At 37.8% G+C, this 25,355-nt stretch overlaps 2 protein-coding genes and 1 pseudogene across 4 annotated transcripts; 2 read left to right on the forward strand and 1 right to left on the reverse strand.

Moving 5' to 3' along the window:
* Positions 1–1,025: 1,025 nt before the first annotated feature.
* On the reverse strand, positions 1,026–19,722 carry LOC103037674 (uncharacterized). 3 transcript variants are annotated; one of them, XM_049484998.1, is made up of 9 exons: positions 19,511–19,631; positions 9,279–9,524; positions 8,749–9,084; positions 8,036–8,323; positions 7,773–7,883; positions 5,726–5,797; positions 3,928–4,017; positions 3,756–3,781; positions 1,026–2,520 (listed from the first exon to the last, which is right to left on the reverse strand). In XM_049484998.1, the coding sequence occupies exons 1-9, from the start codon at positions 19,614–19,616 to the stop codon at positions 2,470–2,472; spliced, it is 1,326 nt and encodes a 441-aa protein (XP_049340955.1). In that variant the 5' UTR covers positions 19,617–19,631; the 3' UTR covers positions 1,026–2,469. The 3 variants fall into 3 exon arrangements, with proteins under 3 accessions (XP_049340955.1, XP_049340956.1, XP_022536210.2); XM_049484999.1 differs by lacking the exon at positions 19,511–19,631 and adding an exon at positions 10,847–11,081; XM_022680489.2 differs by lacking the exon at positions 8,749–9,084 and having other exon boundaries at positions 19,511–19,722.
* LOC125804957 (putative methyltransferase DDB_G0268948) lies at positions 13,302–18,869 on the forward strand (annotated as a pseudogene).
* A 48-nt stretch (positions 19,723–19,770) lies between the features above and the next one.
* Positions 19,771–24,988, forward strand: LOC103038316 (putative methyltransferase DDB_G0268948). Its single transcript, XM_007260436.4, has 6 exons — positions 19,771–19,881; positions 20,522–20,682; positions 21,095–21,308; positions 23,687–23,787; positions 24,184–24,321; positions 24,626–24,988. Exons 1-6 carry the CDS (start codon positions 19,771–19,773, stop codon positions 24,714–24,716), a joined length of 816 nt encoding a protein of 271 aa, XP_007260498.2. The 3' UTR covers positions 24,717–24,988.
* The last annotated feature ends 367 nt before the right edge of the window (positions 24,989–25,355 follow it).

A 25,355-nucleotide genomic window follows, 5' to 3' on the forward strand; every position in this document is an offset into this window, starting at 1 on the left:
TTCACACAGGGCTAGATTGGTTTGGATAGTTTTTTTTTTTCTTTAATAAATAAAATCATCTTTTAAAAAGTGCATGTATATTGTGTAATATTGGAGTTTCTTTGATATTTGGAAAAAATATCAGTATGACAAAAAAGCAAAAACAAAAGAAACCTGTAGGAGGGTACACACTGTTTCACACCACTGTATATGTATTGTAAATGTCTGTGGAATACAGTGCATTGCTTCAGCTGAAGATACCAACGTGAAGTTGTTGCTTGATGGACAGGTGGGCTGGCAGACGCACAGCTGATGCAGTATTTCTGAGGAGAAGCTGAAAGGAGCCAGCAGCCTATCTTCACACCGTTGGCTGAATTCGCCGCAGCAATTCCCCGCAGCATGATGTGGCCGTATCTGCTCTTCGGCGAGAGCTGACTAACTGCGGCCTTGGCGGTTTACTCGCGGAGCCGAGGGTGTGAAGTAGACCATGTGCTGACCTTGGGATGCTCTCCTCCGATGCCTACCATTCTGTTCACACCTGCCTCCGTCCTGCTTTTCAAACATTGCCATTGTTTTTATGAGGCTTTGTCGGAATGAAAGACTTCAATTTGACAACGGTGAAGTGCAGTTCTGGCCTGAATGATTCCGAGATTCTGCTTTGGGAGACCTTGACAATGTTCTGTTAAAACCGCACCACAAACCAACCGCCCCCCCTTACGCTCCACGTATGTCTGAAAAGGGACACAAATCCATACAATACGGGAACAACCTTGGCTGCACAAAGAATCCCGGTTCCTTGTTGATGAAGACATTCAAATGCCGCATTTTTCATACCTTTGTGTTTCAGATTGGAATATTGACGTAGCAAGCCGAAGCCAGCAGCGGCTCTCGGCTGAAAGAAATAAAAAAAGAAACACAAGAAGGTAAGGGGGGGGGGGAGGGGAGAGCGAGAGAGAGAGAAAAAGAGAGAGAGAGAAAGAAAAAGAGAGAAATAGAGAAAGAGAGAGAGAGATGGTAAGATATAAGGACTTACGGGAAAGGCATAGTACTTTATTTTTAAGATTTATTTCGAGCAGATTTACCGATCTGCATACAACCCCTTTTCCAACAGTGCCATCACATGGCCATTCGCGCAAATGCACACCATACCTCACGTAAAACACTGTACTTCACAAAGCTGTGGACATCATTTCAAACATGCACTAGTAGCAAAACGTAGATCATCACATTGAATCTCATAACAGTCATATATATTCCACGCCGTATATCAGCTCTGCGCAACCTCCCCACAACACCACCGCAAGCCACGAGCCCCGCTTCCCATTCCCATTCCCACTCAATCCCACGCAGCGCAGCACTGCCACCTCCTGCTCACACGCGAAACAGGATTCAATAAAAAAGCATTACAAAAAACATTTACAGTCTATATTTCTGCTTTTATCACACCAGAAAAGCCTTTACAGCCATACATATTACGTCAGGGAAATCTCAGCAGCATCTGACACCAGTTCCCTCGCGGATAAATAAATCCGGCTGCTTGTGTTTCACTGAGACATAGATTTATCTCAGCCTTGAACACTAAAACTCAGCAGAGCGGGCCTTTAAAAGCAGTTCATAACCAGCGCTGGAGGGTCTCTTAAAGTTTACTCAAGTGTGAGTCACTGGCACACAAAACCAGACCACAATATTGAGACATAAAATTTCATTAAAGCTTTCTATTGTGTACTGGTCTTTTTGCGAATATCAGTTTACAGGATTCACAATCATTACAATAATTACATACCAGTACGCAATAAACACATGCATACATACAGCTCTGGAAAAAAAATAAATAAATAGGAGACCACTTAAAAAAGAGTTTCTTTGATTTTACCAATTTAAAAAACTCAAGATAAAGATGGTTGATCAAACCAAGCTGAACTGCTTGAATTTTTGGCACCAGGAGTGGTGTAAAGTTATCCAAAAGCAGTGTGTAAGACTGGTGGAGAAGAACATGCCAAGACGCATGGAAACTAGAACTAGAACTTATGTTCTTACATAATTTTTAAGCTTTTTACGTTTTCAATAATAATATACAATGTAGGAAGTAATACAAATTACGACCAAATATTAAACAGAAGGTGTTTTAATGAAAAGTACTATTGAGAAACTTTAGACTGTATTTTAGCTGAGTTTCAAACACTGTGAGAAACTTTGTAACAAAGTGAAAAAAAAAGAAATCTCACTGGTGGGTTTGGACAGTAAATACATGTATTATTTTTGTTGCAGTCAAGACTGGCTCCATTCAGCAACACTGAAAATAAATGAGTTATATTTAATTAGGTAAATATTTCTTGATTAATTAATGAACCATAAATGAACCACAATTGTAGGCCAACCCCTCCCTAAATAACTGTGTTAATCACAGAATTAAAATAAAGAAAAAAAATATTGGAAGCTTCTTGAATGTACACCATACATTTAGCACAGTAACATTAGCCTTCATGGTCCTCAGTGGTATTTGATATTTGAGTAGATGGTGGAGTCACTGGTAGCTGGTGCCTGTTTAAAAGAGAGACATGATAAGACTCAGTTCCTGCCTAAAACGGATTTTTGGAAATTTTGCAAATTTGGAAGAGTTTGTCTTTGTGTTCCAAAGCCTGGGCTGCAGTAGAGGCAGTGCGAGTCCCTTGCGTTCTTCATCTTCCAACCTTTATTTTTCTCCAAATTGCCCATGTATTTGAGCAAAACTCATCATAGGGAAGGAATAATCAGTGGTTTTAATCCTCTCTGCACTGTTCAAAACCTCCATGCTGGGGATGTGAACATGGTATTGTAGTAGGAATCAGAAGTTCACCAAGAAGAGTGGAGGGGAGCTCAGACTGAAGAATTTGTTTAGCCGATAGAATGTCGCTTGGCTGTGTCATCATTCATTTTCATAAAATTTTCAAAATCACACCTTCTCATTCAATGCATTTCTTTATTTTCATGACTATTTACATTGAAGATTCTCATTGAAGGCATCAAAACTATGAATGAACACATGTGGAGTTTTATGTACTTAACAAAAATATGACCTGGCCTCCACAGTCACCGGACCTGAACCCAATCCAGATGGTTTGAGTTGAGCTGGACCACAGAGTGAAGGCAAAGGTGCCAACAAGTGCTAAACACCTCTGGGAACTCCTTCCTTCAAGACTGTTGGAAAACCATTTCAGGTGACTCTACCTCTTGAAGCTCAATGAGAGAATGCCAATAGTGTGTAAAGCAGTAATCAGAGCAAAGGGTGGCTATTTGGAAGAAACTAGAATATATATATATATATATTTAGTTATTTTTACCTTTTTTTGTTAAGTACATAACTCCACAAGTGATCGGAATCTGAGGTTGGTGATTTTGATGGGTGAGTGAATACATTTAGCAATATAGTTTAATGTACAGAAATGTACATAACCTATATATAGGTTATATAGTTTATACACAGGGTAACAAAGATGAGTATGTGAAAAACTAATATTTAAAAAAAAAATGCTGTGGAGGTTTCCCACCTTTTTTGTAGTGCTGTTTTCAACCTGGAAGGATACATCAGTCGCGTCCTCAAAGTCATTTACAATGCAATGTATGCTGCAATTCCCTACACACTCTTTTTGGAACAGGCTTCTAAGAAATAGCAACTGAGGAATGCACTCTACATCGGCTGTAGCCTAGGCTGTGGAACACAGCTATCATATCATATGAGCTATTCTGCCAACTTAAACATATTAAACATGATGTAAAAGTATTTGTTTATTTCCTACCTTCTTTCTGCAGTTCCTTCCTTCTCCTGAAAAAAAAAGATCATAATGCCTTTTATTAAGCTGCTGCGGGACCTCCGGCAGCTACTGTATTGCTTATTATTTAAAACAGTACAAAGACCTACTGACAAGAAAATAAATGAGTAATCCACTGTAATCCGATCTCAGGGCTTACCATGACAGACTCGCGCTACGGTGATGGAGGCGTAGTGGAGCTCCTCTTCTTCTTCCTCCACCGGTTTAACCGCGACAACATGACCATCATCTAGGGATAAAATTAAATATAGTTCACTGCTGGGGCTAAAGGTCACATGGACAATAAACTGTATGAGGATACAGTACTGCCTGCTTATTACATTATATTCCAACAGTCATACAGTAGGAAAGAAGTACTGTATCATGCACACTCATATACCCATCATCAAAAAAAAAACAGCTGAACCTAGAAGTAATCAACTGACAGGAATGAATCTTGGTGGGTAGTCATGTCAGATTGTCATGGAGTGACTAAGAATGGCAGTGACATATCCCTCTTTTGTCTTGATGGAGATGACCAATGAATCCATGTGTGGAGGCACCATGGTCATTTTTAATATGATTCAAGATCAAATTTGGTCTTCATTACAGACACTTTGACAGTCCAATGTCACGTTAATAAGGTAGTGCAAACAGTGATGTCAGTAACGGGTTATTAAGTAATCTGATCGTTACTATTTCCAATCTAGTAATCAGATTAAAGTTACTAATCCAGGTCACTGTTCATAATTATTTATGTCTTTTTCGTCACTAAAAATATCTATTTTTGCTGTCTTATTGCGTCTCGGGGAATAATGTCTCACCTACACAACAATTTTCAATTGTCATTTTCAGCATGAGGATGACTCACGTGTAACATCACATGCATGCAACGCCACAAACAAACAATGGAGGAAGGAGAGAAATGCACGTTTTATAGCTGGTAAAAAAGGCACTTTTTTGAGTTTGTATTAGCTAAAGATAATACAATAAAGACAATATCGCGGTTGGTTGTTTACTCTGTTCTGCGACAAAGTGCTGCCTAGCTTCAAAAACTGAAGAATCTGAAGAAACATTTGGAGTTGCAGCAGCAGAAAGAAACTTATCGAGTGAGGTTTTATCTTGTGAGTGAAGCTAAACAATGGCTAGCAAGCTCACGGCAAGAAGGCATGAATTAAGTTAGCATCTACAGTTGTACTGGTTTTCTAACATTCCTCGATTCACAGTATCACATGTAGTGTACCAGTAATGCACCATAGAAGGCATTACCACCCACAGTGGACAGCAAATGTGGGTGGTAATGATGGCTAGAATTGTTTGTGTGACCAGAAAAAAAAATGCCTTTGTCTTGTTCTATTATTTTTATTTGATCATGTTTCGTCCCAATTTATCTGGCCAATTATCCCACCCATTCAACTGCTGGCTAGCTGTATATTCCCCATCACTAGTGATGCCTCAACACAAGGAGGATGAAGACTAGAAATGTCTTCTCAGACACATGTGAAGTCAGCCACCGCTTCCTTTTGAGCTGCTGCTTATGCAAAATTTGCCAAGTAGCATCACAGCGTACTCTGAGGAAAGCGCAGAGACTCGGTTCCGATACATCAGCTCACAGACGCCTTGTGCTGATTGACATCACCTTAGGAGTGATGTGGGGAGAGTGCGCTCAGTACCCACCCAAAGAGAGCATGGCCAATTGTGCTCTCTCAGGGCTCTGGCAGCTGATGGCAAGCTGTATGACCAGGATTCGAACCAGCGATCTCCTGATCATAGTGGCAGCACCTTAGTTCGCTGGACCACCTGGAGCACTGTCTTGTTCTTTTCAATGCAGATGACTTCACACACGTCCTCCTAGTTTTTAGGCGATACATGTGGAGCTGTTAGGTATTGTTTCTGAGAAACTAGCCAGGGTGTTTTGCAATAAATATATACTGTAAATCTGTTGACAATAGTGATACCTCTATTCACGTAAGCTGAATCAGAATGGCATTGATCTTCTCTGAGTCTCTTCTCTTCCTTAGAGGGCGCTCCTTGAGGAAAATAGACAGGAATATCGAGATCAGCAACAGTTTTGGAGATAAATGTAACCACTGTCATTTCGTATGCAGGATGGTGTGCAATAAATGATGACAAATGATAAGATAAGAATGGTAGAATCCTCAATTAAATGAAAATAAAAGGTATATGAACCACTTTTTTTGAAAGAGCAACATGTTACTGCAACATTATGTCCTGTAACATTATGATTCTTCTGCTGGTGTGCTTTATTAATCTGTCTAAAGGTTTGTAGAGGCCTGTCCATCTAAGTTTTCTTCTGAAATCTGAAAAGTTTCATGAGAGAGACGTGGGAACATCACTTCTGGATCACAAACACCAGTGCAGCTCATAAAAAAGGTATTAGAGGCCAAGGAACAAAAATCTACAACTGCACATTGTAATGCTGGGAGGTGTTGTACCCCTCTAGCCAATGCTAGGCACTGGACATTGTTGGAAAATTGCGATTTTTTTCTTATGGTATGCTTTTTATGCATCTGTAATGAACTTCATGTACTGGTATTATAGAGTGTTCTGTGCTTAAAGTGTTACTTTTCTTTGACTGTACTGTTTCTTCCCTGTTTATCACTAGTATGACCTTGATATTTGGGACTGGATGTTGCACCAGTTTATAATCAGTGTTTGCTCCTACTCAGGGTGCCTGAATGTATCATATATAGCTGAGAAATGCAGCCAGTGTTGGGAGCTTTTTGAAGGACACACGTTTTGTATCCCACATTGCCCTCAGTTGCATACAATTCACTGCTATTATCCAAAGCCAGAGAGAAAAAAGCACACAAGTTTCGTGCCTCAGTGTAATCACGTGGCCTATGTCTGTGTATGACCAACAGGCTAATGAAAAGTAGTCTTTAAAGGACAGTCCTACCGAGGACCCATCCTACCTTAGCTATAGCCTAAACTTTCCTCCTTAGATGAGCTATAATTTAGCTGCCTAAAATAATATCAAACAATATTACCAATAAATAATAAGTATATGTTTTAATAATATGTTTTAAATGTGGAATATTGTTTGCATAATATTGGTCTTCGTCTACAGATGAGCTAAAGAGCTAGCTAACTAAAATAACAAACACTACAAACTGGATTATAAGGCACCAGATTATAAGGTGCACTTTTAATAAATGTGTATGTTATGGTTTATTTTCATACAAAAAGCACACTGGATTATTCAGCAGGTCTCTGTAAATCTATAAAGCTAAGTTAAGTAAACAAAACTGTAAATCTTACAAAAAAACATTTTCTTTTAAAGGCTGGGTGCAAGAGCATTAGCATTAGCAGCTAACCGCTTGCACTAACCGTGTTTAGCGGCTAATGCTGCCAGACAGCGATACACTGAGGAACCCTGAGTGTTCTGTAAGCCGGAGCAATATTAGCTAGTGGTATTATTAGTGATATTAGCTGATTGGCGAAAGAGCTACCGCTTAGCATGGTTAGCGGCTAATGCTAATGATGCCCCATATGTGCTAGGGCCGGGGTTAGCAGCAGGCTACCGGCAGATAATACTCACCTCTGAACGGCAAAAGATCTAGGTACTTAGTGTGATTAGCGGGTAATGCTAATGCGGGTTATGCTATATAAGTTCCTTATAGTGTCTCTTAAAATGCGTCTTATAATTTGGTGCGCCTTATAGTGTGAAAAATATGGCAAACTGAATTGATTAGTACATTAATGGGAAATTAATATACTAATTAATTAGAGCACCCTCGCTAAAATGTCAAGCTACCCCATAGCACCAGCTAAAGAAAATCTCTGGCACTGCCTTTTTAGATTGTTCCTAAAATGAGACAAACAGGCTACTGACAAGAACCTGTTCTATCTCAGAAGCAGATTTTGAACACAGCTACTGTGTTTTGTTTGTATTCTTCTTTAAGTACATGGCAGATTGTTTTGTCTGTATTAGACAATAATAGTACTACCAAAGGTCGCTGTAGTGTGAACAGGTTAGCTTACCGGCTGCTGATTTCCTGTGGCAGTAAAACAGCAGAACTCCCAGCAAGAGGACCACACAGCCAACCACAGCACACCCCACAAACAGGATGGTGCCCTCCACTACGCCGCCTCCTGCAGAGATGCAGAACATTCTAGTAAATGCAGCAACACTACACTGGCAGCACTAACACAACCACTATTTCTGCAAAACCACAAACAAGCTTTTCCTCTCTGCCAGTCTAAACATCTGATGTGTGAAAGAGTGTTATCTGGTCTTGACATACCTTGCTGTGGTGTTTCTGCAAAGACTGAGAGGGGTGCCAGAGCTCTAAGCTTGTTCTCAGTAAACACGGCACACTGCCACATACGCTGCTCATCAGAGAGGTTCCTCGGGATCAGAGTGAGGGTCTTAGTGCTGTTCCTATTGGTTAGGACGCCCTGTTTGACCAACACCGCCCTGTTGCCCTCCATTCTCAACCAGGCCAGGGTCATCTGGTCAGTCACCTCAGACACCTCACAGGTCAGAACCACCGACTGATTCCTGAAGGCACCATGAGGAGGCTCTGCAGAGACTGAGATCAGCAGAGAAGCCAAACAAGATGCTGCAGATGTTAAACTGGTAGTTTTTTTGTGGAAAAAAAGTTAAAATAACAGGATCTTTCTCTACAGATTAGCTAAAGAGCTAACTAGTTAAAAGAGTGAAAAGTAAAAGTAAATAAGCAATTTGAGCTGAATACATGTTTTATTATACAAAAATAGCCCAGTTTGTGTTAAACTATGGGTTTATGAGTGTTATGAGATGAGAGTAATAGGAGATTTCGGTAACACTTTATAATAAGGGTACAAGTCATGACATGAATTAAGGGATTCATTAAGGATGAAATCATCAGTAAGTAAGGATGAATTAAAGTGTTACCGAGATTTCTCCTCAGATGAGCTCATGAGCTTTAGTAGTATATAGAGCTGAATACATGGTTTATGTATATATGTTACATACCTCTTACAGTGTGGAGCTTAAACCTGGAATAGACGGTTTTATCATCCCCAATACATGTATACGTCCCACTGTAGTTGAACCTCACAGGTGAGATGTGAAAGATGAACTCCTGACCATCGTAGAATATGGAGGAATGTTTCCCTGGTTTAATTGCTCCAGTAAAGTTAGGCTTTTTTCCCTTTTCTGCAGCCATTAGTACTACTTCTCCCTGTACTGCTTGCTGTTTAAGACTCCACATAATCCTGTTATACAGCCTATGTGACTTGCAGATGAGTAATAGGTCACTGGTGATGGAGCTCCCTCTGTAAAGACTAGAGGTCTTTTTTAAGTATGTATCTACAAAAATATCAAACAGAATAACTCAACATTCAGATTAGTGTTGCTTTTAATGTGTGCTAAATAAAATCAGTAAATTGACAACAAAATGCCACTATGCTGAAAAAAACATGTTAGTTGGACCAATGTAGCTCTTACTAATGTAAACATTTAGTGAATCATTTACTAAATGATGCAGAAACACATGTACTCACGTTTTGTTACACTGAGTGTTACACTCTTCTTTATCTCCTTCTTTTCGTTCTGCCTCAGTGTGCAGTTGTATGTGCCCTGACTGTGCTGGTCTACACTGTGTAAAATGATGTAGGCAGTGTTGTTGAGGAACAAGGTGGTGTTAGGTATGGAAGCTCCCAGTCCATCCCACTGCAGAGTGGAGAATTCTGGAAGACTGTGCACTTCACAGATCAGGGTTACATCAGTTCCACGCTGGGCTTCACAATCTAATGGAGAAGTTAACCATCATGTTATTAGAACATTTTAATTGAAACATTTTACAGTTTATACAATATCATTGTATCAAGTACACTTTGAATACTTTACTATGGTTGACTATTGGTAATATCCTATCACATTTTTAATTCAACTCATTCACATTTTACTTCAGAAAATATTTAACTGAAGGAAGTTAATTTAACTTATTTTACCATAGCATGAGCCAAAACATTAAAACCAATGACAGCTGAATTAAAGTACATTGATAATCTTTTTCCAGTGGCATCAGTCAGGTGTGCATATACAGTAGTATGAAAAAGTTTGGTTAAATATATCATATAGCAGGTGATATTTGACAAGTAAAACTAAGTTTACAGGATTTACAGAAAGTGTGCAATAATTCTTTAAACAAAATTAGGCAGTTGCATAAATTTAGGGCACTGTTGTTGTTTTATTGATTTAAATACCTTTAGCATTAATTATTGAAACACAAAATTAGTTTGATAAGTTCATTGACCCTTGACCTACATACACAGGTGAATCCAATTAGGAGAAAGTGTTAAAGTGGACAACTGCAAACAATCAAACAATCAAATGACCTGAAAACAAAGATTATTCAACATCGTGGTTTAGAGGAAGGATACAAAAAGCTATCTCAGGGATTTCAGCGGTTGGTTTCCACTGTGTGGAACATAGGCTTACGTGTACATTACCAGCCACATTGCTGAAATCCGCTAACATTTTTGCTCAGATTAAAATTGGCTATCTTGACGGTTCACATTTACAAATGTCAGTGACCTGTATCTGTGTGTAATGTGAACGAATCTGTCCCTGAAACAATGTCACACGTGCGCACATTGATATGTGTATGAATGTCGCCTTCTTCGCCAACAACAAAAAACGTCATATTTAATGTGTTAGCAGCTCATATGTGGAGCATGAGATTTTGCACATTCCCCTAGCCCTACAAACATACAAATTTGAGCCACACTTTTGATTAATTTGATTAAAATTGTTTAATTTATTAACTTTTAACAAAATAAAACGTAACCAGTGCACAAAGATTGTATACCAGGTTATTCGGGGGGGCACAAAGGCCTATATATATGTTTGACCTTTCATCATTGAACACAGCAGTTTTATAACAAATCGAAAATATAAATAATCTCTAAAATGACTTGGAACATAACCCCTTTACACTTAATTCAAGTCAGAAAGCTCTTTTTCTTCTTGTTTTAAGTTGCTGTTTTGAAAACACATTTGTTTTTTTTCTTTATACCTAGATGATACACAGTATAATATCCCTTAATAAGTAATAATAAAGTCTTACCTTCTGCTTGAATTCTGTAGTATATTTTGAAAATCAGAATAAAAATACTCCACAGTGAAGGAAACATAACTGTTTTATCAACTGCCAGAAATCTTTCTCTTGCTAATCTTGGTTTACAGGAAATGAAAGTAATATCTAAGTGCTAAACAGGAAGAACTGCAATGATCAAAACAGCTGTACAGGCATATTTGGTGTGAAAGGTGTAACGATATTACAAAGTGAGAGTAACGTTAAATGTCCTTATATCAGAAACAGATGCTTTGGATTATTTATTTATTCGTTTGTCTCTATTAATTAAATTTAATTGTTATTGTTAAATCTGTTGCTTGTCCCAAATGATTGGATGGAGCTCAATCAATACAGAGATACATTATTGTACATACTGTAGTTCCACTGTTCTACAGTGTGTGAAACTGTGGTTTAGGGAGCCATAGATATTCCTTTAACTTGCAAAAATATACAGTTCTATTTTTTAAACACAGAATACAGTACCAGTCAGAAAGTTGGACACTCCAACCTTACTCATTTAACTTAGTGTTTTCTTTCTTTTTATGATTTTTCATTGTAAATTTAATATTAAAGACTTAATCTGGGTTCTTGCACCATTTAAAAAGTTTAATTTAATGCTATTTAAGACATCAATAAAAAATACTACTACTACTAAAAATAAATAATAATAGTAATAATAATGACAAACATTGAAGTATCTTTTCTATAAGTAATAATTGGTGTCCATTTATTAGCTCACCGCTAATGTCAGTATGTTAGCTACCTTGCCATTAATGTCGGTATGTTAGCTAGCTTGCCGCTAATGTCGGTATGTTAGCTAGCTTGCCGCTAATGTCAGTATGTTAGCTAGCTTGCCGCTAATGTCAGTTTGTTAGCTAGCTTGCCGCTAAGTTCAGTAGCCTACCTGCTGGTTAACTAGTTCACTTTAAAGAGCACTGTATGTCTTCAGAAAGGAAGAGGGGGGGTGTATTATTATTGTCCATTCTTAATTCCTCTGTGATGGGGAGCTAAAAAAAAAAAAAAAAAGCTTTGATTAGCTTTTATTTTATTTTTCCATTCCACCTTAAATGCTGCAGCCCCTGCTGCACCACTTAAGGAGGAATGGCAAAGTTAGCTAGTTAGCTAGCTACTAAGACAAACTACTAGCGTTCTTTTTATGCTTGTTATGAAGAATTTGGCCATAAAACATTGAAACTACACATGCTAAAGTGCTAATCATCACTTTTTTTTAAGGAAAATACTCACATTTGTGGGATTTTTGATCCCTTGTTCTGCCATTTTACCAGTGATTCTCATATTCCTTAGATTAAAGTGTGTATCTGAAAAATCTCTGTTTAAAGGGCTAACAAGCCCTATCCCTTCTTCCTTACCCTACAGCCTAACAACACACCAGACACCTTTTCCCCTTGGCGTGCACACGCAAAACAGAGGGATAGGCGTAAGGGATAGGACCAAGTGGTGAAATGGGATTGGGCCTAAGTTAAGTTATATAAACTTAACAATTTATGTCTTCACAATTTATAGCTGATGTCTGTAAGTTTTGGAACTTGGGGGGATTTAGGGCCCTCTCTGGTGAGAATGGGTAATTGCACCGAGCATGCGGAAGAATCATTTAAAACTGGGCAGGTGTGATGTGGTCTCCATTCAGAGCAAAGGAATCTGATTCCAGGTTAAACTGAACTGGATCCTCTTTTAGAGGCTGTACATGTGACGTAAGTACGTAAAGACGCCTGACGTGGCCAGAAAAACTCCCTTGAAAAGCAACACGACATCCAAGATTTTAGAATGATTATAATAGGCTGAGCAGGGATGGCAGTTCCGGCACACTGGTACCATTAAACACTATATTTGTTATTTTCCTTCTCCACTCAGAAATTCTTCTGCCTTAATTTAGAAACAAAACAATATAGACTGCCACTTTAAAATAATGACTCGAGGCAACAAATCATTCTTTTCAGTGTATTACTGCAAAAATCGAATCAAAGAAACAAGAGTGGGGATCTAATACTTATATTATATTTATATATATATTAGAATAAATACATATATTAGAGTTTCAATCGATTAAAAAAAATGATTAAAGAAAAATCTGTGATTAACTGAGATTAATCACATTTGTTTTTCTTCAGACACTAATTTTTTATAGTGGCTATTTAAATGTAAATAAAAGAATGAATGTAAGAAATGTAAAATGCAACCATATGTATATTAGTGGTGTCAATTAAAATTATAATATATACTTGTATGTTTGAGGCAAAATAAAACCAACAGGGTGCTGGAATAAAGAATGCATGATAAATTAGATTGTAAATGCCTCAGCTTGGTTGTGAGGATTTCTGAATTCGAACTTAATTTGATGAGAATAAAAATCAGGAAGCAGGAAAGCGTGGGTCTGTGTGTGTGTGTGTCCATGCGTGACCCATGCATGCGTGCGTGCACGCGCGTGTGTGTGTGTATAGGAGCTCGAAAATTTATGTCTGTTGAATTTCAAGACTAAGATACTTTACAGAGTGTCCAAATCTCACAAGTGACCCTTTGAAACTTTGCTCCAGCCTGTTCAGTGACGTTTTAATCCTTGTAATCTTGATGAATAGCTACAGTCTGAGCAGGACAGTAAGTACACTTGAAGGCTGAGGGACACAGTTGAGACGACCATGAGCTTCAGGTTGTTTGAGGAGAAACATCATGCTTCCATCTATCAGAAGTATCGCATGGTTCCACCTGATGAAGTGAAGGAGCTTATTCTGTAGTACCTGGACAAAAAGGTGGGACAGACCTTTTTTTACATATCGCTTATGTGTCAAACTGACAAATTTCCATTTGATTTAACCATGACTTTCATGAGCTAAATCAGGAAGTGAAAAAAACAGTAAACCCTTCAGTGCTTCTTACTCTACAGCTGTAGTCAATCAAGCCTATCATTGATCTGCTAAATCATGTATGTGCACTTTCAAAACACTTAATGGGGATAAAAATATAACTACATTTGATAAGGGCCCTGAGGTATGGGTTGATACCAAATACCTTGGTTCCAGACATGTGCTACAAATGTAGCAACCAATGAAATGTCACTGTAAGAATATTTTTGTGTGGTATCAACCATATCATGTCACTTTAAATGCCAAACAGCTTTGAATAAAGCAAATAATGTCTATTTGGCAGTCAAGCTGGCTAAACCAGGTTATTTATTGTTTTTAAAGTTGCTTGAGTGCGTTTTCTCTGGAGACTACACAACCCTCCCCAGCACAAGCTTTTGTTGGTTTCAGGTTGTCAAAACTGGTCTTTGATAATCAAATGATTGAAAAGCTGGTCTTTCAGACAAAAACATACCCTATTCTGGTAGCGTAGATGGTTAACCAGCTCTTGACTAGCATAGTTAATGCTGTGATCAATTAGCTTGATATTAGCATTTGTAGCATCTAAGACCTTTATTATACACTGTTTTTCATTAAAGTCCTTGTATTTTTTGTTTTGTTTCCCAACAAGAAAGGTCCTCCTCATGAGCTGGCAGTGATCTGGGGTGCGGTACAGGGCAGAACGCTCGTCTGCTCTCCCCTCACTTCCAGAAGGTGGTGGGCATCGATGTCAGTGAGAGTCAGCTTGCAGAAGCCAGAGCTGTTCCCGGGTTTACCAACATCACTTACAGGTCAGTCAGAAGGACTTTACTGTTTGGAGGATTTTACTTGTTCTGGTGCTCTTATAGGAACTTGCCTTGACCCTTGTGATGAGCATCCCCAATTGGAGCTAGTTGGCTAACTAGCTACTGCACCAAATGAATGATGTTATCAACTAAATGTCATCAGATAACAAAACATTTACTTCTAACAAGTCCATCGAGGAAGTTGATTTGTGATGTATCTCATACAGTGTTTCTTTTTCTTATCACAGAACAGGAACCGCAGAGCAGCTGCCGTTCCCCGATGGCTCAGTGGATCTGCTGACCGCGGCAACTGCGGCCCACTGGTTTGATTCTGAGGGGTTTCTCAAAGAGGCGTCCCGAATGCTGAAGCCTCGCGGCTGCATTGCTCTCCTCGGTTACACTGATCAGTTCTACATGCATTAAGGCTCCTGTGGTGATAGACTCAACCACATCTATCCAGACGTGAGAAGTAGATGACAGTGTATATTATAAACACTGCAACATAGCATTACACATTTAGCTTTGTTTCTTAGAACTTAAATTCAGATTCTGCCCCAGCCTGACCCATAAACTGTCATTATGAACCTGATTTAAACCCAACATTAATTTAGTAAGTAGAGTTATTCATGCTTTACAGCTCCTGTGGTGATAGACTAAACATTATTTTCCATATATGAGAAGTAGAGGGCAGTATATATTATAAAAAGTCCAGAACTACCTTAAAATTTGTTCACGTTTCTTTATTCTAGAACTTAAATTGGTAACAAAAAAAATCTAACCCGACCAGAGCCTGTACAAGTTCTGCCCGTGCCAAAATGTACCCAGCCCATAAACTGTCTTTATGAACACGATTTAAACCCAACTTTAATTTAGTAAGTAGAGTTCTTCATGCTTTATGGCTCCTGTGGTAATAGACTCAACAACTTCTATCCAGATGTGTGAAGCAGATGACTGCAGATGACTGCTTTTCAGCTCCTGTGGTGATAGATTAAACATTATTTTCCATATATGAAAAGTAGAGGGCAGTATATATTGCAAAAACTGCAAACACAAATCCAGAACTACCTTAAAATTTGTTCACACATCTGGCTTTATTCTAAAACTTAAATTGGTAACAAAAAATCGAACCCCAATCGAACCCAAGCCCATACAAGTTCTGCCCGTGCCAAAATGTACCAGGCCCATAAACTGTGATTATGAACCCGATTTAAACACAACATTAATTTAGTAAGTAGAGTTCTTCATGCTTTATGGCTCCTGTGGTAATAGACTCAACAACGTCTACCCAGATGTGAGAAGCAGACGATAACAACCCCCGATAACAAAACCACTGCAGACACGACTTCAGGTCTACCTTTCTGCCTGTTCTGCCTGTGCCAAGATGTACCCGGCCAATAAACTGTCATTATGAAACCGATTTAAAACCAACATTAATTTAGTGAGTAGAGTTATTCATGCTTAACAGCTCCTGTGGTAATAGACTAAACATTGTGTTCCGTATAATGGCAGTATATATTAGAAAAACTAAAAAATTGGTTTATACATCTGGCTTTGTTCTAGAACTAAAATCGGTGCCAAAAAAATCCAGCCCGACCTGAGACCTGAGAAATTGTGTTACACAAAATAACATTTTGAAACTTTTTTTTCAATGAGCTTTTAGCTTTCAGGTGGACAATCAGCAACTTTCAATGGGCTGTAAGACTGTCCACCCTATCTTATGTTAAAAAAAAAACGGGACTGGGTGTTTTTTCTGAGGCTGGAGGGAGAATCCTTAATTTTTGATTGGGTTGGCAAGATGCCCATTTAAGATGAGATGAGCCCACCTGTAAACTTTCTATATTCAAATATATTTAGATCATTCCTTCTGTTCCATTCACAGATTATGAATACAAAATCAGATACACGTTTGGATAAAAGTGAACAATACACTATTTTTGGTGTGACAGCATAAATAGTAATATGATAATAAGGATTACTATAATCTGTGTTCTTCTCCAGGTAAAGAAGGTACTCCTACCATACACCAGCAGACAGTTAGCAGAGGCCAACAGTAAACTACAGGATTTATATGAAGCCATACCCTTCCCTGATAAAGAGAGGTAAATCTAAACTTTGACTTTGACTGCTGTAAAGTTATGGCTTGTTGTTTTTTTTAGTCTCAGTGGTGTTTTGTTTATTGCATATTATTTATTATATATTAATGAAGATGAAAATATTTAATTTGTAGACCCTAAAAAGAAAAGAAAAAAATCTTAAATCCTATACTTATGGCTCCCTCTAGTGGCTGATGGACCTTATTGGGTGCTTAGACTGCAGACAGAAAGACAGTGTCTCTGACAGAACTGTTCTTCTGTACACATTAGTCCAAATATGTAATAGTATTTCAATGATTTTAAAGAGTGTATTATTATCTGCACAGTAAGGAAACAAGTTTTCATGTACACTGAAATTATTTTTTTGCTCCTCGCCAAGGATGCGAAATAAAGATAAAAAATAAAATAAAACAAAAATAGTAAAATAAATATACAAATACTAAAATATTAGATTAGATTAGATTAGATAATACTTTATTGTCAGATCCATGATCTGAAATTTGTTTTGCATAAAAACAGTAGCTCCGTTACAACATCATACATTAACAACACAACATATAAGGGCACAAAATAATAGTGTTAACTTCACATTAAGATTGCAAAATGTACATAATACAGTAACATATGATATGATTATTATTTACAAGGAGGGACTTGACTTATCTACAGCAGTGAGACGTGCTCAAAAAATGAAAAGTACGGTATTGTAAAAAGTATTGTTTTTAAGCTGTAACCAGCTATAAAATTAACTGTGATTTGCTGTATAAACAGATGCTAACAGATGTTTGGACGAGGACGGCTAAACCCAAAAGTGATTTTAAACCGCTCTTCTCCACACAGAAGTCATCCCTATCTTTAACTCTACACTCTGTGTCTTCATTAGGGTTGAAAACATTCCCTCGAAGCTGCAGATGAGCGTTAGATCTGCGGTTGGCATTACTAGAGTCCTACTCCATGTACCAGACCTTCCAGAGGGCAGAGCCTCAAGCTGCAGCTGCTCTGCTGGAGTCAGTGACCACACGGTAACTGTGATTTACTGCAAATACTGCAGTTATTATAGATGTTTTTGTTTAAATCTCATGTTGTGTTTATTACATGTAACTATTTTTTTTTCTGGATCAGAATGACTTTCCCAAAATAGCAGGTTATAAATCCATAATGATCAATAAACATATTTTATGAGAAAATATAATTTTATATTAAAGAGGCACTAAACCCTAAACAATTGATTTTATAATAGCTAAAATGTGTCCCTTAGATGTAATGAAATATACCAGTCCTGCTTAAAATTTTATAAACATTTTCTAAACTTTAAAAAACACTTTTATAGCGGTCATTTCCACCTCTGCAGTGCCCTCACAGGTTTAACTGTGCTATAGATGTAAATGATGTGTCCGTGTACTTTAATATGCAGACACTCACAATATGCAAATCACTCAATCAATAATACCACCACCTTGGTGACGTCCAACCATCTGCATCTCACCGCTGCTATCAGAGGTACACTGCTGCTGCTGCAGCTCAGCCAATCCTCTGCCTCTAAACCCATACATCACCAGGTGCCCCTCCCAAACTACTCCTCCCATTTTTTTTTTTTTTTTGCATTTTTCAAATTTGAATCGAGGGTGGAGTTAGCTAAAATCAGGGGGTTTATTTTCCCTTTAAGCATTTTAGATCATTTTATATTATTTAGACTGTAACAAATACACATGTTGTGATATTTATCACAGATTTCTTTGTGTCATTGTTTGGGCATTTACAATTGACATGTTTTACTTTATTAGAAGATATAGTAAAAAAGGAATAAAACAGGACTTGGACCCAAAATTAAAAACTTTAAAATTAATATTAATGTTAAAATGTTAATATATGCATTTAATATGGACACTTTCATGCATTTGATATGCATTACAATTTATGCAATTTATTTATGCAGAAAAACAAAATTAAATATCCTTCTTCTCTTTCTCTTTGTCTCTCTCTCAATCACACACACAGCTCTCCACATGTTTAAATCACACATTTAAAAATCTAATTTTAAAAGAAGTAATTGGTAGTTATTTCAGAAAATTGTATTATTTCAGAAATTTTAATCCTTCATGTATTTATGTGCCCGTTTGTTGCTCTGTTGCAGGCTTCTGAAGGAAATGGGGGTCTCTTCTTTAGATACGATGCTGGATGTTACAATGCATTATTACTGTGTGCTGGCATGTAAACCACAGTAACACTGAAGCAGCTCTTAATGTACTCTGATAACAATAAACAGTAAAGTGTAAAATTGGTTTGGCCTTGTTTGTATTATTAAAGTCATGCTGCCTGTTTTAACTGTTGTTTAGAGTGTTGTGATTGGAGCAGCCCATATGAGAGGTTTATCAACTGGTAAACCATTGCCCAGAACTAATGTTGGCATATTGGGTAAAAAATACCTTTAATATAAGGTGATTCCTGTTTTTGTGTCTCTCTCTGGTCTGTCCCTGTGTTCATTTACTTCTCTGCACGTGCCCTGTGTGTATCCCGTGTCTCTGCCACCAGAAGTGGCATAAGGTCCCGCAAAAGCAGCGTGAAAGACTGGTGACTGGTGGAGAGCATGCCAAGAGGCATAAAATCTATGATTAAAAATCAGGGTTATTCCAGGATTATTAATTTCTGAACTGATACAATTCTTATTAAAGTATTTTATTTAGAAAATTACACAGTTTAGTATGATCATATAATACAATATTTGTGTGTGTTGGCATGTAAGCCACATTAACTGAACAAGGTTTTATTTTCAAATTAGCTGTACATACTGCAAAGATTACTAATTTCTTAAAATGAACCAGAAACGAATTAAGTGGGTCTCCTTTCTTCTTATATCACTGAAAACATCTAATCCATGACCTTCCATTTAAATATTTTGCAACATCTAACATGTCTTCTGACCTGCCGGTTCTGCGACAGCTTCTTCCCTTCCACCCAGGCCATCAGGTTGCTGAACAGCCAGTAGCATGTCCTCAAGAGTCCATCTGCCCTTGCAACTTTGCTCCATGTCCAGCCTGTCAAATGACGTTTCAGTAGATGAGCGCTCTCTGTCCTTGTGATCTTAAAGTAATGATTAGCCACAGTCTGAGCAGAACAAGAGCTTGTGCGCCCGGTTGTTGCTGAGTCACTCTTGCAGGTTAAGGGACACAGTTGAGACGACCATGAGCTTCAGGTTGTTTGAGGAGAAACAACATGCTTCTATTTATCAGAAGTATCGCATGGTTCCACCTGACGAAGTGAAGGAACTTATTCTGCAGTACCTGGACAAGAAGGTGGGACAGATCTTACAGCAAACTGTGAAACAGCTACATGGGTTTTTTAACATACTTAATTGCTTATTTGTCAAAACTTCCTGCCAGTAAGTTTAGTATTCTCCTTCTTTTTGTTCTTTAATTTGCACTTGATTCAACCATTGCATTTGAGTTAAATCGAGGGCCTGAAGAAAAAACTTAAACCCTGCAGTGCTTTTAACTTTTTACTGCTGTAGCCAATCAAGCCTATCAATGATCTGCTAGAAGTTTAAGTGACATGGATGGATTTATATTTAATAGAGGTTATATAATTCACAAATGTGAGGAAATCAGCACTGTTCTTCATATCCCCAAGAGTTCTACTTTTCCATGATTGTTTTGAGCACAGCAGACCAGCGAATACACTGTATAAAATAAAATACAATCAAAAAGGACGCAAGCAATGGTACTTTCATTAGCAGGTCTTAAATACTGTACTTACAAAACTGTTACATAATCTGGATGAATGAGGTATATTTTCTGGGGCTTCTATGAACATTTATATCCCCTAAAACATGTCAATGATGACTATGTTATCTGGATTTTGATATTTGCATTTGTAGCATCTCAGATTTTTATTTTACACTGTCCTTGGTGTGTTTGTTATTTTTTTCCCCACAAGAAAGGACCTCCCTTTGAGCTGGTGGTGGATCTGGGGTGCGGTACAGGGCAGAACACTCGTCTGCTCTCCCCTCACTTCCAGAAGGTGGTGGGCATCGACATCAGTGAAAGCCAGCTAGAAGAGGCCAGAGCTGTTCCAGGGTTTACCAACCTCAGCTACAGGTCAGTCAGAAAGACTTTACAGTTAGGAGATCTTTACCTTTCCTGGCTTTCCAAAATCGTCCTGATAGCCTTGATTCAACCATTACACATCCATTTAGAATTTCAATGGACAAGTAAAAGTTGGTGGAAGGGGATTATGGTGCGTCGTTGTTTTTCAGGAGGTTTAGCCCCTTAGTTCCATTAAAAGGAAATATATATATATGCCTGTATCATCAGTATGTCTGTTACACACAGCAAATAAAGAAAGGTGGGTGTTGTATGAGGTGATTTCCCATTTGCCTTAATTAAATAAAAATAATTTAATTCAGTTTAAATGGCAACGTTGAAGGCTGAACACCATGTCAATACCCACTAATAATCCTGATAAAGAAAACAAACACTTCTTCTATTTCACTATTCATTCTTATCACAGAACAGGAACAGCAGAGCAGCTCCCGTTTCCCGATGGCTCTGTGGATCTGCTGACCGCAGCATCTGCTGCCCACTGGTTTGATCCTCAGGGGTTCCTGAAGGAGGCGTCTCGTGTTCTGAAGCCTCATGGCTGCATGGCTCTCCTGGGCTACACAGATCAGTTCTACCTGAATTACGGCTCCTGTGGTGATAAACTCGACTCTATCTATTCAGAGGTGAGAAATAGAGGACAGTACATACACTGAATAAAAACACTTGGTTTTCCATTTTCGTATGCACACTTAAAGCTTTTTTTCCATCAAATTTTGTTCACAATTGAGTCTAAATCTGTGGTATGCCGGCCTTACATCTAACGATTTTCAAATGATTTCACAGTCGCTTACAAATTTCCACAGTCGGGATAAAATCACAAGAGTCTGGCTACAGTTGAGATGCATTCGAGTCGCAGTCGCGTCATCCCGATCGTTCAGTGTAAGGTGGTTAGGTTTGAAAGTTTGTGTCGGGTTTGCATACTAGCGCTCCGATACAATCAACCGTGTTTAATAGTATTGCGAGTCTTGAGACTTGGCTTACGCAAATAGTGACGTGAACAATGTCAACAACCAATAGAAGAGCTGGGGGAAGCCGCAAGGCAAGTGCGGGAACATTTATTTCTATTCACTCAACCAGGGTCGTGTCCACATTCTGCTATGATTTTTTTTTTCTTTTTTGTTTGTTTTTCTGAACTGCACACAACAAGGCAGCTGAGGCCAATTGCTTCTGTATCTGCTCCACTGTTAAACAGCTTCTCTTTCTGTTAAACTCCACCACAAGCATGATGGGAAATAATTTCAGAATAATCTAGTTGCAGTCTTGTAACTAGTAACCTAGTAACCCAGTCTTTGCAAAATCTTATCCTGTGAATAAAAAGTCTGTGACTAGTTTTTAGATGTGAGAAGGTGTCACACTTTAGTCTGTTAAAAGTCTTTTCACAGTCTTTTCAAAGTCAGGTAGTGTATGGACAGCTTTAGTCAGCATCTCCTTTCCTGAGATAAACCATCCACCAGTCACACAGGTTTGGCATATCAAGCTGCTGATTAGACAAAGTGATTATTACAGAGGTGTATCTAAATACGTTTTATACATATGTTTTATTTTTGTTCAATGTATATAAAATCTGTTCAAACACGATGATGTTTTTCAAAATGTTTATACCCATAAGGAAGAGTATAAAACACTCCTAAATAAGCAAATACCAGGAATTAATATGGATTTATTTGTGTCAGTTTTATTCAAGGGTGATAAACAATCAGGAAATAACAATCAATCTGAAAAAAGAGGTAAAACAGCAACATGGTAGGTCGGTAGCTGACCGCTAGCATTGAATAAATAAGGCTTCAGGTAGCTGCTAATGGGGCTAATAACACACACTTACAGTACTTACATTCCAGGCTAACAAGTAAATGAACACAGGGGCTGTTAACTCAGGTGAAGTTATAAACTCACTTTTCTCTCATAGACTCACACCAACACAAGGGAATGAGTAGCCAACACAGCTTTCCACTGTTCAGTCCCTGCTAAATGTTAACTGCTCTCCAAACTAACTACAGCCTCCTTTCTGCTGAGCAGGACTGAGCACAAGGTGCGCAGCGCCCTCTAGTGGTCTGTCTAACCGTCAGTAGCGTCTCGCCTTGCTGAGGGTGAAGTCTTATAAAAAAAAATAAAAGTAGAAATTCCTCTGATATTATAGCATTAAACTGCAAAAATATAAACTGGAATAACATGACTGGATTACAGCTAGCTTACTAATATTTTTTTTATTATTATAAGCACTGAGTACTGTGTACTATTTATATGAGAGAAATTATATTATATTAAAACCATTCAATATTCATTTTTCAAACCTACCTGGCCTACCTAATATTTAAATGGTAGTATTTTTAAATATAAATATGTATTAATCCAGGTCTCTAAAAAAAATAAAGCTTTCTTGTTTGCAACAAAGCAACCATTTTACAAAGAATTTAGAGAGAAAGGGTTAAGGATAAAAAATACATTTTAGTTCTTTACAGTATCAAAATGATAAATGACACAAAGATTGTTACAGTATCATTATAATGTGTATTATTTAGTTGAAGAGAGATATATGTTTGTGTGAGATATATGTTTAGATTTTAGAATGATCAGAAACAGCGTCACATGTGTGTGAGGAGGTTTCTAGCCAATGGGGATTAAGCTCTGTCCTCATCAAACTGTCTCTTTGCTCGAGCAGCTCAAAAAAAGCAACTGCATAAACTGCCTGTAAATCCATGAAAGGCACCCCCTCTCGGCTTCTTGATAAAAGCGTTTTAACTTTTACTTAGAAATACGCTCCGAGAGTGGGTGCTTTTCCTGGAGGGGGTGCTGAATTTGGCACAACACCGGCATGCACCAAACCAAGGGAGGCTGAAGCCTGATTTACGTTATGTCAAAAAAAAAAAAAAAAAAAAACTAAAAATGCAGATAAACTGCAAAAATACCAGTGCATAATGTCAAATATGCTGTGTACATGTTTTTTTATGTGACAGCATATAAAATAGTTTAGTATTAAACTGTTTTGTCTGTTCTTCTCCAGGTGATTAAGGCACTCCTACCGTACACCAGCAGTCAGATAGCAGTGGCCAACAGTAAACTACAGGACTTATATGAAGCCATACCGTTCCCTGATAAAGAGAGGTAAATCTAAATAAAGCCTAAAGTGTATTATATAAATGGTCTGCGAACTGGCTTCTCTGCTGTAAAGCTATGGCTGGCTGTTTTCAATCCCAGTGTTTTTTCTAAACATTTTTAAAAGCCAATGCTAATCATATTAATTGGAAAAATACTCCTCTACCTTAACTGAGGCATATTGTACATATTATATGTACATATGTACATATTGTACATATTATAAGGTAAGCAATAACAAGCTATGACTAAGATCTGCTGTGTAAAATGCATGCTACCAAATGTTTGTATAGGACAGTTAAATCCAAATATGATTTTAAAATCAACTTCTTCACACAGAAGTCAAAATTTGAGTCTATAACGTTTTGATCCAAACCCAAACCCAAATCCTTGTGTCTTTAATAGAGTTGAAAGCATACCTGTGAAGCTGCAGATGAGCGTCAGGGCTGCAATTGGCCTTGTGGAGTCTTTCTCCATGTACCAGACCTTCCAGAGGGCCGAGCCTCAAGCTGCAGCTGCTCTGCTAAAGTCAACTACCACACGGTAACTGTGACTTTACTACATGATTACTTATGTGTTCCTTCATAGTCTGGATGACTTCAGTATTCATTTACAATGTAGAAAAAAAATTGAATGAGAAGGTGTGTCCAACCTTTAGATTGGTACTGTTTATTAACAAGTGAAGCAGTTTGAAAAGTTGAGCAGACAAAACATGACATACTATGGGTTCATACTGTGTGAATGTAAATTGAATGTTGCATTTTCCCAACTTTTGCACTGTGCTCATATTTATAGCATATATCTAAAGTATAATCAGTCATTGTGCTCTGTTGTTGCTCTGTTGCAGGTTGCTAAAGGAAATGGGGGTCTCTTCTGTGGACACTAAGCTAGATGTTACAATGCATTATTACTGTGTGCTGGCATGTAAACCACAGTAACATCAATCTCAATCTGCCCTTTATGTAGTCTGATTTCATATATTAATTAAAGAACAGTAAACGGTAAAGTGCATTTTTTTTGCCTTATTAGCAGAGTGTTGTGATTGGGGCAGCCCACGTGTGAGGGTCATCCGCAGGTTATCACGCCCAAAAAAGAATGTTGCCAGATTGGGAGAAACACCCAAAGTACGGGGTGCATAATTCAGACACAGATTTTTTAAAACAGTCATTCAGTTTGGGATTGGTGGGAAATAAACATATTATTTACAGTTTGTGAGACTGTTTTTCCCTTTTTTTTTGCTTAAACAAATAACATATTCACACTGTTTCCTTATCAAAAACATAATTTTAATATTAATTATTTGGCCCTGCCCCTACCCAATGTGTAAACAGTTTTGAATATTGGCTCTTAAACCCACACACACACACACACATATCGCTTACATTACTTCTAATATATTTTTATAATATATGCGTATAGTTTGCATTATGTTCTTGCAGTGAAGACATGGTAAATAAAAGTTGTTTTTCCATCATTAAATCTAAAATATTTAATTCAATAGAATATTTAACGTTTTAAACATTGTATCATAAACAATCATCAAATAAACATAAACTATCAAAAGAAGTTTAATTGAA

This window comes from Astyanax mexicanus, chromosome 11, assembly GCF_023375975.1.
Source record: "Astyanax mexicanus isolate ESR-SI-001 chromosome 11, AstMex3_surface, whole genome shotgun sequence".
Lineage (NCBI taxonomy): Eukaryota > Metazoa > Chordata > Actinopteri > Characiformes > Acestrorhamphidae > Astyanax > Astyanax mexicanus.

Bases quoted from the DNA above. Each gene is read 5' to 3' on its own strand.
- LOC103037674 (XM_049484998.1), bottom strand. From the start codon at position 19,616: ATGGAGCAAAGTTGCAAGGGCAGATGGACTCTTGAGGACATGCTACTG. The intron at 7,884-8,035 runs GTATGTCAAGAC...GCATCTCTGCAG, and splicing joins TGCAGAAACACCACAGCAAG to GAGGCGGCGTAGTGGAGGGC. The intron at 5,798-7,772 runs GTAAGCTAACCT...ATTTTCCTCAAG, and splicing joins CCACAGGAAATCAGCAGCCG to GAGCGCCCTCTAAGGAAGAG.
- LOC103038316 (XM_007260436.4), top strand. From the start codon at position 19,771: ATGAGCTTCAGGTTGTTTGAGGAGAAACAACATGCTTCTATTTATCAG. The intron at 20,683-21,094 runs GTCAGTCAGAAA...TTCTTATCACAG, and splicing joins TTTACCAACCTCAGCTACAG to AACAGGAACAGCAGAGCAGC. The intron at 21,309-23,686 runs GTGAGAAATAGA...GTTCTTCTCCAG, and splicing joins TCGACTCTATCTATTCAGAG to GTGATTAAGGCACTCCTACC.